Source organism: Bos javanicus, chromosome 7, assembly GCF_032452875.1.
Source record: "Bos javanicus breed banteng chromosome 7, ARS-OSU_banteng_1.0, whole genome shotgun sequence".
Classification (NCBI taxonomy): domain Eukaryota; kingdom Metazoa; phylum Chordata; class Mammalia; order Artiodactyla; family Bovidae; genus Bos; species Bos javanicus.
Genome location: NC_083874.1, coordinates 11496062 through 11511256, shown reverse-complemented (window position 1 = coordinate 11511256; position 15195 = coordinate 11496062). Strand labels below are relative to the sequence as shown.

Here is a 15195-nt window from a genome sequence, read left to right as displayed (position 1 = left end):
TCCCCACCCAGCTTGATGAGGGTTTAAATGTAGTAGCCCAGACTGGCCTGAAATCAGGGCTGACTTCCTGGAGGTGGTGGAACAACAGGCTGAGTTTGTGAGGGATGGAAAGGGGACTGGACAACAGGGCAGGCACATAGGGTGCTCAGCATCCTGGCCCAAAGCAGCAAAGGATGGAGCGCACAGGTGAGGGCTGTTCATTAATCCCCTGCCCATGGGGACACCTTGGAAGGGTATACTTCTTTTGAAGGAAACTAGTAAAATGAGTAGAAAACAGCCTCCAAACAGCAGAGCACCCACAAGGAGGCTCATGGCCCACCGCCTTCCCCTAAACTCTGGAGAAGGATCATTGCTCAAACATTGACGGAGCCCTTGCAGTGCACCAGGCACCATCCAAGCCGTTGGAGATAACAGCGTGCACAAATCAGACACCTCTCAGAGCTGAGGTTCCGACTTAATCTCTCGGAACTTGTAACGTGCCGGTCCGGAGAGGTGGTAGCCCCCAGCCCACTGGACTTTCCTCCCCGCGGGGATGGGACGGTCTCAGGGCAGCAGTAAGGATCGTTCAATCTTGGGACCCCCCAACTGGGGCCTTGCTCTACATAAGACCACAGGCAGTACGCGCTCCTGAGGGTGCCCACCAGGAACTTGGGGGTCGTGCTATATGGCTTGAGGTCGTTGCTCCCAAAATAGTGGCAGGGGGCACTAACAGTGGAGGGGGCTGCTAACTGGGCTCGGCTGGGAAGGTGGGGCAGGATCCGACTTAAGGACGGCGACTTCCGGGAACCTGCGGGGTTACTGTGCGCATGCGCCTCCTTCGGGGAGGCCCCGCCCCCTCCGCGTATTCCGGCTCCCTCCCCGGTGCGAGCGGGCCCCCGGAGCCCGGAGAAAAGCGGTGAGCGCGACTGTTGACAGCATGACTTTGGAGGCGATCCGCTACTCGCGGGGCTCACTACAGATCCTCGACCAGCTGTTGCTGCCCCAGCAGAGCCGCTATGAAGCGGTGGGCTCGGTGCGCCAGGCCTGGGAAGCCATCCGTGCTATGAAGGTGGAGCCGCGTGGTGGAGCTCAGGTTAGGGTGGGAGTGGTTGCCCTGACTGCTGTCCCTGACGCCCCCAACTCCCCCTCCAGGTGCGTGGCGCCCCAGCCATTGCCCTCGTGGGCTGTCTTAGCCTCGCCGTGGAGCTGCAGGCGGGCGCCGGGGGACCTGGCCTTGCCGCACTCGTGGCCTTCGTCCAGGACGCGCTGAGCTTCCTTGTTACCGCCCGGCCCACCGCCGTCAACATGGCCCGCGCCGCACGGGACCTGGCAGACCTCGCGGCCCAGGAGGCGGAGCGGGAGGGCGCAACGGAGGAGGCGGTCCGAGAGAGGTAGAGGAGCCACGTGCCCGGCACTGTTCAAACCCGAGGCTGTTCATTCGTTCACTGGTGGTGGTGGTGGTGGTGCACAGCTGCCAGTTTTACAGATGGGGAAACTGAGGCAGGGTGCGCTTAATCCAGGGCGACACAGGCAGGCCTGGGACTCAACACCGAGCCGCCTGGCCCCCAGGTCCTTGAACTTAATCCCCTGACTGTCTTCCCTGAACGTCCCCAGCCCTATCTGCCCTTAGAGGTCCTTTTAAGTGCCACCTGGTTTACCTGGTTTTTGCTTTTGAGAAATTTTGTTTCCAGCCCTCGTCCTCGCCCTGCTCTCTTCCAACTCTTTCCCTCCACATCTGCTACACAGATACTCTCCATTAACCCCACCAGACTTGCTCCTGCCTCAGGGCCTTTGCACACTCAGTGTTTGCAAGCCAAATAAGCCTAGCTAATCTCCTCCCCCTCAGGTCTCAGGTTTCTGCCTTCCCCATCCCCCATATAATACAATTCATCCCCTACCCTCTGTCTCCTGACTGCTGCCTTTTCCCTCCCTTTATTGTCTGCTAATCATTTGCCTACCCAACCCCAGTGTCAACTCCCTAGAAGAGGAGATTATTGTCTTATTCACTGCTATGTCTCCCAGTGCCGGACACACAGGAGATGCCTGGTACAATGTTTTGCGAGAGCGAGTGGAGTTACAGATAGGTGGTTGTAGAAGGGACCAGACCCACGCTGAGAGAGGCTTTCAGCAAGAGAATGCTAGTAGGGCAGTGTTGGGCCGTGAGGAGGGGCTGGGGTGGGCCCTGAAGCCTGGCGGCTGGTGCTCAGAGCCCTTTGTCGGCCTTAGAGTGATCTGCTGGGCCGAGGACATGCTGGACAAAGACCTCCGGGACAATCGGAGCATTGGGGACCTGGGAGCCCACCATCTCCTAAAGCGGGCAGCACCCCAGGGTGGCAAGGTGACCGTGCTAACCCACTGCAACACTGGTGCGCTGGCCACCGCTGGCTATGGCACAGCCCTAGGTGAGTGGGCATCCACAGGAATGGGGGAGGTCCCTTTTTGGATGAAAGAGAAAGAAACCCAAACCACTTAATGCATCCCCCAGAAAGGTGACTTTATTAGTTGTTGCACAGAAACACACTCAAGGGGTTGGCTTCAGGTATGGCTGGATCTGGGGACTCAATAGCATCAGGATCTTTCTATGCCCATCCCTAAGGTCTGTCCTCCTCCAGAGTGGCATCATCCTCTCACTCGACTGGTTGGCCAGGATTCAGATCTTGAGGAAAAGAGCCAAGGATCTCTATTTCGACAGTGTCAAAAAAGTCATGTATCTTGGAGGCCATGATGGAGTCACCTACCTACCCATCTAGGATCAATCACTCAATAGGCCTCATCTGAGCCATGTGCCTAGAAAGTGGGTGGAATCTGGGCTCTAAGAGGACTGAAAGGAAGGGCATAGCCCCCTAAAGAAAATTAAGAGTAGCTGTGACCAGGACTTGGGGGCTGGGTCCTGGCACTCAAGGCAACAGAGTCCACCTGATTCTTAATTCTCCTGGATGTTTCTCTGCCTGCCTCAGTCCCACCTTTGTGCCTGGATACTGAGGCAATGAATTCATTCATTTACTCGTGCTTAGGGATTTCCCTGGTGGTTCAGTGGCTAAGACTCGACGCTTCCGATGCAGGGGGCCCAGGTTCCATCCTTGTTCAGGGAGCTAGATCCCACATGCCACAACTAAGAGTTCAGATGCTACAACTAAAGATTCCACATGCCTCAACTAAGACCTGACGCAACCAAATAAATATTTTAAAAAATAATACTTATACTTAATAAATGCTTATCTACTGTGTTCCTCATTATTCATCCATACATCCATTCCTTCAATCACTCAACATTTATTGAGCACCTACTGTGTGTGCCATCATTCACACATGTGTGCATTCCTTCATTCATTCGACAAACATTTATTAAGCACCTACTATTTGCCAAGCACCATTCTAGCAGTTAGGGACCCAGCAGTGGAGAAAATAGAAGGAATAGACAAAGGCAAGTCAACAGATACCTATGATTCATTTCAAGGTGGTACATACTAAAGAGAAAGAGCAGGGGATGGCAGTGTGGGGGTTGCTATGTAAGATGGAGTAATCCTGGAAGGCCTCACAGAGAAGGCTTTCTCTAAGCACATGTGTACCAGGCAGAAGGGAACAGCCACTGCAAGGGCCTGGGGGCGGACTGCATGGGTTGGAGTTCCATGCTGCTAGCCAAAGGGTCACCGTGCCCATCTATCCTTTGCTGTCTTATCCTCGCCTCTTCTGGTGGGCTGGGCCCCACAGGTGTGATCCGCTCACTGCATAACCTGGGCCGTCTCGAGCACGCCTTCTGCACAGAGACCCGGCCCTACAACCAGGGAGCCCGGCTGACAGCCTTTGAGCTGGTCTACGAGCAGATCCCCGCCACCCTCATCGCCGACAGCATGGCAGCAGCCGCCATGGCCCACCAAGGCGTGTCAGGTCAGCAGGCAGGGGCACCAGTGGGCAGGGCTCCAGCATCCAGGGCCAGGTGGATCCTGACTCCCAGCGTCTCATTCCCCAGCTGTTGTCGTGGGAGCGGACCGCGTGGTTGCCAATGGCGACACAGCCAACAAGGTGGGCACCTACCAGCTAGCCATCGCAGCCAAGCACCATGGCATCCCCTTCTATGTGGCTGCCCCTAGCTCCTCGTGTGACCTCCGCCTGGAGACAGGTCGGGAGATCGTCATTGAGGAGCGTCCCGACCAGGAGCTGACCGACGTCAATGGGGTCAGGATAGCGGCACCAGGTAAGCCTTCCACTCAGAGAGGGGTGCACCACAGTGCCTGGGAACCTCTGTGTAGGCACCCTGACTGTCACGCGGCAGGTGGCATCTGGGTTATCATCAGCCTTCTAAGACAGGCAGTTCCTTCAAGCCATGTTATTAGAGCAGACATGTCTTGGAGGTCAGATGCACTGGTGTGCGTGTGTGCTCAGTAGTATCTGACTCTTTGCAACCCCGTTGACTGTAGCCTGCCAGGCTCCTCTGTGGGATTCTCCAGGCAAGAAGACCGGAGTGGGTAGCCATTCCCTTCTCCAGGGGATCTTTACCACTGTGCCACCTGGGAAGCCCCCTTCCATGGTCAGAAGGTAGAGTAGTAAGTCAGGAGACTTTGAGTGAATTGTCTTCTTATCCACCTCTGTTTTCTCACTTGGATAAGAAGAATACCACCTAGTCAAGTGCTTTTGAAGAGACAGATATTTCTCAGCCTCCCCACACTTCCTGACTGTAGCCAGGTGCCTAAAATTCATCCATAAGGGCCCTATGAGGTATTGTTATGACCTACCTCATACACCCAGGATGTTCAACAAGTTAACCCAGGTGACATCGAGAACAGTGCCTGGCCCTTAGTTAGTGCTCATTAAATAGAAACAGGTTACGATTGAAAACTTTTATTAAAAAAAGGACCAGTTAGGGATAGTTAGGGAGTTTGGGATTGACATGTACACAGTGGTATATTTATTTATTTTTATATCTATATCCATTCCCAATGGCTTGCAGGTAAAGAACCCACCTGCAATGCAGGAGACGTGAGTTCCATTCCCTAGGTCGGGAAGATCCCCTGGAGGAGATGGCAACCCACTTCTGTCTTCTTGCCTAGAAAATTCCACGGATAGAGGAGCCGGGTGGACTACAGTCCATGGGGCCGCAAAGAGTCAGACATCATAGAACACATGATGGATGGGTGTCAAGTTATTCGATTTAACTCACGTTTCAGTTCAAAGATTTATGTACACTGCTATATTTAAAATGGATAACCAACAAGGGCCTACCGTATAGCACAGGGAACGCTGCTCAATATTATGTAAAAACCTAAACGGAAAAAGAATTAAAAAAAGACCAGTTAAAACTCCTAAGCACTGAAAATACAAGGAGGCCAGCGTCCCTTACTCCAAACATGGAATGAGTGTAAAACAATACAGCTAAGCGGAGGGAAGTCCTAATATTCTATTGTTTTCTGCTGTGATTCCTTATAGCTTTCTAAAAATAGGACACATTAGCAAACTATTATATATACAATGGGTTAACAACAACTATATTCAACACCCTGTGATAAACCATAATGGAAAAGACTATGAAAAGTAAATAAAAATAGATACATTAATTCTGAAAAAATTTTTCTCAGTGCTTTTTGATGTCCCTGCCTTCCTAGGGGCTTAATTATTTAGCACTGGTCAAAATCCACAAGACCATGGAAAGCGGAACTGACAACCCAGCCTGCTTTTCCCTCCAGGAAAGCCGGGTAACACAGACTAGGTGCAATCCAGCGACCCCAGTCTCTGCTGTCACAGGAATGTAGGCCCCAGGGTAATCGGTCTGATTTTTCCAAGAGAAGCCTTAACATTTGTTATAGGGATAAAATCTCCCACATTTTGAAAACTGAAAGTGTTAGTTGCTCAGTCATATCCAACTCTTCGACGTCATGAACTGTAGCCCACCAGGCTCCTCTGGCCATGATTTTCCAGGCAAGAATACTGGAGTGGGTAGCCAGTCCCTTCTCCAGGGGATTTTTTGAAAGCTGACTGCTAATTCAGTGGTCTTAAAAAAATAACTGAGCCAGAGAAACCAGTTTGCAGCCTCTTGTGTAAGAGGTTGTTATTCATTCACCAGATAAATTTTTAAGTACCTGATCAATGCCAGCTGCCATGCTAGGGGCCAGGGATACAGGAGTGAAAAAAGTTAAAAGTGGGACTTCACTGGCAGTCCAGTGGCTAAGACACGATGCTTCCGTAGCAGAGGGCTTGGGTTTGATCCCCGGTCTGGGAACTGAGATCCCTCATGCCTCTTGGCACAACGGAGGAAAAAAAAAGACAAGTCCCTACTCTCATGGGGCTGACAGTCCAGTGGGGGGACAAACGACAGACAAGACAAAGAGTAAAATTCCAATGTGTTTTCAGAAGGGGATAAATGAACGAGGCACAGAAGGATACAGGAAGTGTCTCTTCAGGGAGTGGGTTACAGGATGATTAGCAAAGTTCTCACTGAGAAGGTGACATTTGAGCAAAGACCTGAAAGGAAATGAAACATTAAATCATATGCATATCTGAGGGAAAGCATCCAGGCAGAGGGCACAGTCCATGCAAAGGCCCCGGGGTAAACTCTTGGAGGTTCCTAAAGAGATTTTTTGGAGAAGGCAATGGCACCCCACTCCAGTACTCTTGCCTGGAAAATCCCATGGATGGAGGAACCTGGTAGGCTGCAGTCCATGGGGTCGCTAAGAGTCGGGCACCACTGAGCAACTTCACTTTCACTTTTTACTTTCATGCATTGGAGAAGGAAATGGCAACCCACTCCAGTATTCTTGCCTGGAGAATCCCAGGGACAGAGGAGCCTGGTGGGCTGCTGTCTGTGGGGTCGCACAGAGTCGGACATGTCTGAAGAGATTCTTGGAGCAGGCACAAGTTGGGTAGACGTGTATAAGTCTTTGAAGCCTTCTTAGCAACAATCCGGGAATGTCAGGGTGTCTAAACTTGTTACTGGGTGTCAAAACCCATGCATTTGTGTATTTTGGGGGTCAGGATCCCCAGATTCTCAAGGATTCCGCAACCCCAAGAACCACCATGAGGGAGACATGTGACAATAGCTTAAGTACATCCACTGACCAAATACCTGCCTTCTTGCTTCTCCTCCCTGCAGGAATTGGGGTTTGGAATCCTGCCTTTGATGTCACCCCCCACGACCTCATCACTGGCGGCATCATCACAGAGCTGGGTGTCTTTGCCCCCGAGGAGCTCCAGGCAGCCCTTACTGCCACCATCTCCTGAGTGGAACACCCTAGATGGACCCCAGAAGTAACCAACCTAGCTCTCCATAGCTTCCATATGCCCTCCATATCCCCATTATTTTTATAATAAACTTATTGAATGTTCTGCACAACCGCTGACCTTCTTCCCATAACCACAGTACTTCCCAGAGCAGGGACATCAGGCAGAATACGGGAAGAGCCTGTGTGTGGCTTGAGAGGCCAGCATCTGGAGCCCAGCTGCTTGAGTTCATATCCCAGCTCCACCTCTTTTTCTGCAGTGTGATCTTGGCCACATCACTTCATCTCTCCCATACTTTCTTTTCCTCATTTATAAAATGCAGATAATACTGGTACCTCCCTCTTAAATTGCTCTCAGGGCTGAAATGAAGGTGACACCTCAGGTGCAGAATTTTAAAGGATGTCATAAGAAGCTCAGTAATCAAGATAAATGGGCTTCCCTGATAGCTCAATTGGTAAAGAATCCACCTGCAATGCAGGAGACCCCAGTTCGATTCTTGGGTCAGGAGATCCTGTGGAGAAGGGATAGGCTACCCACTCCAGTTTTCTTGGGCTTCCCTTGTGGCTTAGCTGGTAAAGAATCTGCCCGAAATGCAGGAGACCTGGGTTCAATCTCTGGGTTGGGAAGATACCCAGGAGAAGGGAAAAGCTACCCATTCCTGTATTCTGGCCTAGAGAATTCCATGGACTGTATAGTTCATGGGGTCACAAAGAGTCAGACACAACTGAGTGACTTTCACTTTCAATCAAGATAAATAACAGCTTCGTGCATGTTTTTTTTTTTTGAAAAATCAAAATTAATGCAGGGAATTTCCTGGTGGTCCAGTGGTTAGAACTCTGCACTTCTGCTGCAGCAGGCATAGCTGGGGAACTAAGATCCGGCATCCCAGTGGCACAAACAAAAAAAAAAAAATGGGACTTCCCACTCGTGGCCCAGTGGTTAGGATTCTGCCCTTCCAATACAGAGGACACAGGTTCTGTCCCTGGTCAGGGAACTAAAATGCCATGTGCCTCATAGTGTGCCCCCTCCCCCAAAAAAAGAACAGAAAAGAAAGAAAAATTAATGCAAAAAAAAAAAAGACCTCCACGATGAACAAAATATCAAGATATTCAATAGAATGAAACCCTGACCTTGCCTATCCTGACTTTCCCTAAGTTTTGATAACCAGCGCTCATACCAGTAACATTTAATCAGACAGCCAGTCCACAGGCTGTAGTGGGCAATTTGATTTTTTTAATATTAAAATATTATTTTTGAATGTTGAAAATATTTTTATCTTGGTTACTGAAGTTTGGTGTGCTTAGTCACTCAGTCGTGTCTGACTCTTTGCCATCCCATGGACTAGCCCACCAGGCTCCTCTGTCCATGGGATTCTCCAGACAAGAATACTGGAGTGGGTTGCCATTCCCTTCTCCAGGGGATCTTCCCAACTCAGGGATCGAACCCAGGTCTCCCACATTGTAGGTGGATTCTTTATCCTCTGAGCCATCAGGGAAGCCCACTGAAGTGTGGGGCACCATTATTATTTTTTTTTTTTTTTGAGGTAAACTGAATTTTACTAACAAAAAGCATAAGACAATGTAAAGTTTTACAAAACAAGTGACCAATAAATGTTAGGCTATCATTATAACCCTTACTTCGAAATTTTTGCCGAACGCTGGCTATGGTCAACTACCATTGTGAGTAGCTCGTCCCTTTAACTTTGCCACGTTGTATCCCGTGAGTCATTGCGCCCTTCAGCCCCACTGTATCCCATCGTGCCCTGCGCCTTCCTTCTGCGACTTTCCCCTCTTCCGATGCGTGGCTGACAATGGCGCAGGGGCAGCGCAAGTTCCAGGCGCAGAAGCCAGCGAAGAGCAAGGCGGCGGCGGCTGCCTCGGCTCGGAACCGGGGCCCGAGGAAGGGCGGTGAGAAGCGGGCCGGGGGCTCGAGGGTGAGGTGGGCCCAATGTTCTCCAGCCTCACGAGAGCACGTTTCTCCCCAGGTCGCGTTATCGCACCCAAGAAGGCACGCATCGTGCAGCAGCAGCAGCTCAAGAAGGTGAGTGCGGGCGTGCAGCAGGTCGGGGATGGAGAAGTCCCAGTGCTGTGAGCCTCAGTTTCCTCCTTTGTGCTGTGGGTACGGAAACATTATCTAGCAACCCACGGGTCTCCTAAAGCAGGGATTGGCGCGCAGGAAAGTGTTCACATTGTTAGCTGCTTTCGCGAAATTGTCCTCGTTAATCAGTCAGTTCAGTTCAATTCAGTCGCTCAGTCGTGTCCGACTCTGCGACCCCATGAATCGCAGCACGCCAGGCCTCCCTGTCTATCACCAACTCCCGGAGTTCACTCAAACTCATGTCCATCGAGTCGGTGATGCCATCCAACCATCTCACCCTCTGTCGTCCCCTTCTCCTGCCCCCAATCCCTCCCAGCATCAGGGTCTTTTCCAGTGAGTCAGCTCTTCGCATGAGGTGCCCAGAGTATTGCAGTTTCAGCTTCAACATCAGTCCTTCCAATGAACACTCAGGACTGATCTCCTTTAGGATGGACTGGTTGGATCTCCTTGCAGTTCAAGGCACTCTCAAGAGTCTTCTCCAACACCACAGTTCAAAAGCATCAGTTCTGTGGCACTCAGCTTTCTTCACAGTCCAACTTTCACATCCATACATGACCGCTGGAAAAACCATAGCCTTGACTAGACGGACCTTTGTTGGCAAAGTAATATCTCTGCTTTTCAATATGCTATCTAGGTTGTCATAACTTGCAAGGAGTAAGCGTCTTTTAATTTCATGGCTGCAGTCACCATCTGTAGTGATTTTGGAGCCCCCAAAAATAAAGTCTGACACTGTTTCCACTGTTTCCCCATCTATTTCCCATGAAGTGATGGGACCAGATGCCATGATCTTTGTTTTCTGAATGTTGAGTTTTAAGCCAACTTTTTCACTCTCCCCTTTCACTTTCATCAAGAGGCTTTTAGTTCCTCTTCACTTTCTGCCATAGGGTGGTGTCATCTGCATATCAGGTTATTGGTATTTCTCCCAGCAGTCTTGATTCCAGCTTGTGCTTCTTCCAGCCCAGCGTTTCTCATGATGTATTCGCATATAAGTTAAATAAGCAGGGTGACGATATACAGCCTTGGTGTACTCCTTTCCCTATTTGGAACCAGTCTGTTGTTCCATGTCCAGTTCTAACTGTTGCTTCCTGACCTGCATATAGATTTCTCAAGAGGCAGGTCAGGTGATCTGGTGTTCCCATCTCTTGAAGAATTTTCCACAGTTTATTGTGATCCACACAGTCAAAGGCTTTGGCATAGTCAATAAAGCAGAAGTAGATGTTTTTCTGGAACTCTTGCTTTTTCAATGATCCAGCGGATGTTGGCAATTTGATCTCTGGTTCCTCTGCCTTTTCTAAAACCAGCTTGAACATCTGGAAGTTCACAGTTCACGTACTGCTGAAGCCTGGCTTGGAGAATTTTGAGCATTACTTTACTAGCATGTGAGATGAGTGCAATTGTGTGGTAGTTTGAGCATTCTTTGGCATTGCCTTTCTTTAGAATTGCAATGAAAACTGACCTTTTCCAGTCCTGTGGCCACTGCTGAGTTTTCCAAATTTGCTGGCATATTGAGTGCAGCACTTTCACAGCATATTTTTCAGGATTTGAAATAGCTCAACTGGAATTCCATCACCTCCACTAGCTTTGTTCGTAGTGATGCTTTCTAAGCCCCACTTGACTTCACATTCCAGGATGTCTGGCTCTAGGTGGGTGATCACACCATCGTGATTATCTGGGTCATGAAGCTCTTTTTTGTACAGTTCTTCTGTGTATTCTTGCCACCTCTTTTTAATATCTTCTGCTTCTGTTAGGTCCATACCATTTCTGTCCTTTATTGAGCCCATCTTTGCATGAAATGTTCCCTTGGTATCTCTAATTTTCTTGAAGAGATCTCTAGTCTTTCCCATTCTGTTGTCCTCGTTAATAGACGTCAAAAAAACAGGCAGCCTGGGAAAGGAGTTAAAAACCCCAGCCTTGCAAGAAGGATGTGCTGGATGCAAAACGCAGTCCTGTTGACAGCTAGGTCTTAACTGAAATGGTCCTAATGATAGCACTTCTGTCCTAGAAATGTCAGGATTCAGGGCCATAGGAGTGCTTGTAGGGGAACAGGGTTAAATTTATAAAGAAGTTGTGGAAAGACTTATTAAGATTGCAGAGAAGTTTCAGATCTGGTGGAGTCAGATCTGAATTTGAATTGCACTCTGCACAGTAACTCGCCCTTTGTTGTTGTTGTTCAGTCGCTAAGTCATGTCAGACTCTCTGTGACCCTGTGGACTGCAGCACGCCAGGCTTTCCTGTCCTTCACTATCTCCCAGAGTTGCTCAAACTCATGTCTATTGAGTCGGTGATGCCATCCAACCATCTCTTCACCTGTCGCTCCTTCTCCTGCCTTCAGTCTTTCCCAGCATCCAGGTCTTTTCCAGTGAGTCAGTTCCTCGAATTAGGAGGCCAAAGTATTGGAGCTTCAACTTCAGTGTCAGTCCTTCCAATGAATATTCAGGGTTGATTTCCTTTAGGATTGACAGGTTTGATCTCTTTGCAGTCCAAGGGACTCTCAAGAGTCTTTTCCAACACCACAGTTCAAAAGCATCGATTGTTCAGTCCTTCGCCCTACAGTCTTGAGCATATTGTTCAGAGCCTCAGTTTTTTGTCTTTTTGTTTTGGCTACAGCATGCAGCTTGCATGCTGCAGCTTGCAGGATCTAGGTGCCCCAAACAAGGGATTGAACCCTTGCCCTCTGCAGTGGAAGCACAGTCTTAACTCCAGGATGTGAGAGCCTCAGTTTTCTTAGCCTTGGGTACCGTGATTACCTCCACCTGGCAGCTGGAGGAGGGAAGTGTCTCTTGGGCAGCTCAAGCTCAGTATATCCAAAACCAGGCTCTCCCACTCTGCTCCATCAGCCTACCATGATCCTACCAGTCTCTCCTTCCAGATATTCAGGATTCCCCCTTTCTCTCTCATCCAGGTTGGATCTCATCCTTTTTGCCTTCAGGATTTTTTTTTTTTTTAATATTTATTGGGCTGTGCTGGGTCTCAGTTGTGGCAGATGGACTGTTAGTTGTGGCATGTGGGATCTAAATTCCCTGACCAGGGATCAAACCTGAGCCCCCGGCATTGGGAGAGCAGAGTCTTAGCCACTGGACCACCAGGGAAGTCCCTGCCTTCAGGATTAATCTAGAATGCACTCACTTTTCACCTCCTTGATCCCCCTCCCACCTGGCCCCATCCCATCATCTAAAAACACCTGAACTAGAGCAGTCACATCTTCCCAGATCTCCTTCCCCTGCCCCTCCAGTAATAGCCACGGGGCGCCGTTGAGCATCTGAGAGCTCCTGAACCAGGGAAGCTCTGCTCAGAACCCTGCATGACTCCACCTTGCTCAGGAAGAGCCTAAGTTCTCCCCATGGGGCCTGGCACTTTTTAGCCCTGTCTTTGCCCTGCCCTCACCCGCTCCCTCTCTTTCCTCCTGGCTCACTCCCTCTAGCCTAACTGGCCCCTTAACTGCCCCTTGACCCACCTGGGAACGTTGGCACTACTTGTTTCCTCCACCTGGATTCTTTCCCAGAAGTCCACACTGCTTCCTTCCTCCAGGTCAAGGCTGGCAGCCAGCGTTGCTTCTGAGCAGCCATCCCTGATGGTAACCTCATCACCACACCTCTCGCTCATTATCCTTTCTCTTTTCTCCACAACAGCACTTATTATCCGCCATCATTCAACAGTTTACCAGAGTGTCATTGAAGGTTACACACACACACACACACACACACACACACGTGCGTGCGCGGTCTCTCTCTCTCTCTGAATGTCAGCTCCGTGAAGGCAGAAGGTTTTCTGAGTCTTTGCTATTGTGTCCCCTGCGCCCAGGTGTGTGGTGACACCCATGGTACCATGGTCATTGGAACTCATAGAGCAAGGAAGCAGTTTAGGTCATAGGATTAAACTGTCAGTTTTGGACCCAAACACTTGGGCTCTGATTGCTGTGTCTTTATTTGTTCCACCTCATATCTCTCAGAGCCCCAGTTCACCATTTGCCAAGCAGAGATGATGGGACAAGAAGGGGCTGGAGTTTTAAGCCAGAGAGTCTGGGCGGGCTGGGTTCCAGTTTCCCATCGCTCAGATAGTTTGGGAGCCCTGGCCAAGTGCCTCCTCCCTGCAGGTGCCTCTGTTTCTCCATCCATAAAATGGGAATGAGCAGAAGTTTAGAAGCTGAGGTCCAGAGATGAGAAGGGATGTTCTGTGTGTGTACAGTGTTCTCAGAGGGTGGGAGCGCCAGCCACCAGACTCTCAGGTGCTTTTTCAGCGAGAGGGTTGCTGATCTAGCCCCTGGTGAGCTCACAGAACAAAAGGCAGCAGGCCAGGCCCTCCCTCCCATCTCAGGTCCCAGTCTGATTGCTCCATACTTGCTCCCCCCAGAACCTGGAGGTTGGGATCCGGAAGAAGATTGAGCATGATGTGGTGATGAAAGCCAGCACCAGCCTGCCCAAAAAGCTGGCGCTTTTGAAGGCCAGCACCAAGAAGAAGGAGGCCTCCTCCACCAAGATGCCTGCCTAAGGATGCGCCCCAGCAGTGATCACCACTGCAGCCCCCTCCTCTGTGCTCAGACCTGTGCAGGTAACCCCATGGGAAAGAGGAACTGTGCTCTCCAAAGACTTGAATTGCACCTCGAACTTGACTGGGCCCTGGCCCATGAGCCAGTGAGTAGCAGGTCAGAAGCACACTGACGGACTGGCTTTGCAGGTGCCGAGGTCTCCGCACAGGCCAAGGCCAGGGGGATCTTTTCACCGACTTCCTGTGTCCCCACTACCCCCTCCCACATCCTGTCTGGATAACTTGGAGCAAGACACCTGACTTTGTCATTCCTCCCATGGTCACATGCTCCTGTGAGGAGGCTGTGCTGGGGCCTCGGGCCAGGTGCCTGGACCGCCCGGCCAGCCCCAGTTTACACACGAGCCACATGTCCAGGGAAGGGTGGACAAGCTTCCGCACCTCCAGCCTGGGGGCTGGGGGAGAGTCTTTTCTTTCTTCCTACCTTGGGTGACTCACCTGCTTGCCCTCTACAAATATCCCTGTGTCTTCCTGTCTGCCAGGGACAGGCCAGACAGCCTAGGGAGCCACTTTCCCATTCTCGGGGCAGACACTGATACCACCTTGTAGAGTCAAAGTGCTGATTAAACCAGAAGCGTTTTTGAACTTCTCTGTGCCATCTTTATCGTTATAAAAAGTCATAACAGTGAGTATGTAGCCGTGCCTGTGGCCCAGACGCGGTTCAGGTGCTTCCCACACGTCTCATCTCAATCCTCACGATGCCCAGGTCAGGTCACGTCATTCATGGTCCCGAGCAAGGACTTGAACCCGCCACTGGCAGAATCGCAGTGCACTCTCTCAGCTGCCAAACCACTGCCTCCCTTCATAGACCCACGTTTCTGACCTGTTCCATCCTGGGCTCCCCTCCTCTAAATCTGCCGTCTTGAAGACCAACCACTTATGGTTTTGAGATTAATGTGGCCAATTCTGATGAAACTGGTAGAAAATCCTACTTAAAGAGTGGTGTTGTCATATCCTAGTGGCTTGCCCAGTGGCTCGGTGGGTAAAGAATCCGCCTGCAATGCACGAGACACTGGGGTGCAGGTTTGATCAAGGACCTGGGGAGCAGGGACCAGGGCAGGCTATAGTCTGGGGGATGCTAAGCTGCTGTCTTTGGAGGGAGGTGGGCATGTGGTGGCTGATCGTCCCAGGCGAGTGACTAATTCCCTGGTGGCCCAGCCTTTCCCAGCCAGTCTCACCCACCCCACATGGGTTTCCTTTGTCCCACATAGTAGTGGTCAACATTTTTTGAACACCCAACATTTTTCTAAAAAGAGGGAACAGGGACTTCCCTGGCAATCCAGTGGTTAAAACTCCACACTCCCAGTGCAGGGGGCACGGGCAGTCCCTGGTCTGGACGATGTCACATGGCTCAGCCAAGTAACA

At 50.6% G+C, this 15195-nt stretch overlaps 2 protein-coding genes across 2 annotated transcripts; both read left to right on the top strand.

Annotated features, from left to right (window-relative positions):
- The first annotated feature begins 816 nt into the window (after nucleotides 1-816).
- Nucleotides 817-7303, top strand: MRI1 (methylthioribose-1-phosphate isomerase 1). The gene is made up of 6 exons (XM_061421922.1): nucleotides 817-1048; nucleotides 1132-1370; nucleotides 2206-2381; nucleotides 3691-3867; nucleotides 3950-4174; nucleotides 7064-7303. Exons 1-6 carry the CDS (start codon nucleotides 917-919, stop codon nucleotides 7189-7191), a joined length of 1077 nt encoding a protein of 358 aa, XP_061277906.1. The 5' UTR covers nucleotides 817-916; the 3' UTR covers nucleotides 7192-7303.
- Nucleotides 7304-8851: 1548 nt separating this feature from the next.
- C7H19orf53 (chromosome 7 C19orf53 homolog) lies at nucleotides 8852-14415 on the top strand. Its single transcript, XM_061421923.1, has 3 exons — nucleotides 8852-9098; nucleotides 9176-9231; nucleotides 13639-14415. The coding sequence occupies exons 1-3, from the start codon at nucleotides 9002-9004 to the stop codon at nucleotides 13774-13776; spliced, it is 291 nt and encodes a 96-aa protein (XP_061277907.1). The 5' UTR covers nucleotides 8852-9001; the 3' UTR covers nucleotides 13777-14415.
- The last annotated feature ends 780 nt before the right edge of the window (nucleotides 14416-15195 follow it).

Coding starts and splice junctions, on each gene's coding strand:
- MRI1 (XM_061421922.1), top strand. CDS start 917: ATGACTTTGGAGGCGATCCGCTACTCGCGGGGCTCACTACAGATCCTC. Junction 3,868..3,949: donor GGCCCACCAAGGCGTGTCAG/GTCAGCAGGCAG, acceptor CTCATTCCCCAG/CTGTTGTCGTGGGAGCGGAC. Junction 4,175..7,063: donor GGTCAGGATAGCGGCACCAG/GTAAGCCTTCCA, acceptor TCCTCCCTGCAG/GAATTGGGGTTTGGAATCCT.
- C7H19orf53 (XM_061421923.1), top strand. CDS start 9,002: ATGGCGCAGGGGCAGCGCAAGTTCCAGGCGCAGAAGCCAGCGAAGAGC. Junction 9,099..9,175: donor CCGGGGCCCGAGGAAGGGCG/GTGAGAAGCGGG, acceptor GTTTCTCCCCAG/GTCGCGTTATCGCACCCAAG. Junction 9,232..13,638: donor AGCAGCAGCAGCTCAAGAAG/GTGAGTGCGGGC, acceptor TGCTCCCCCCAG/AACCTGGAGGTTGGGATCCG.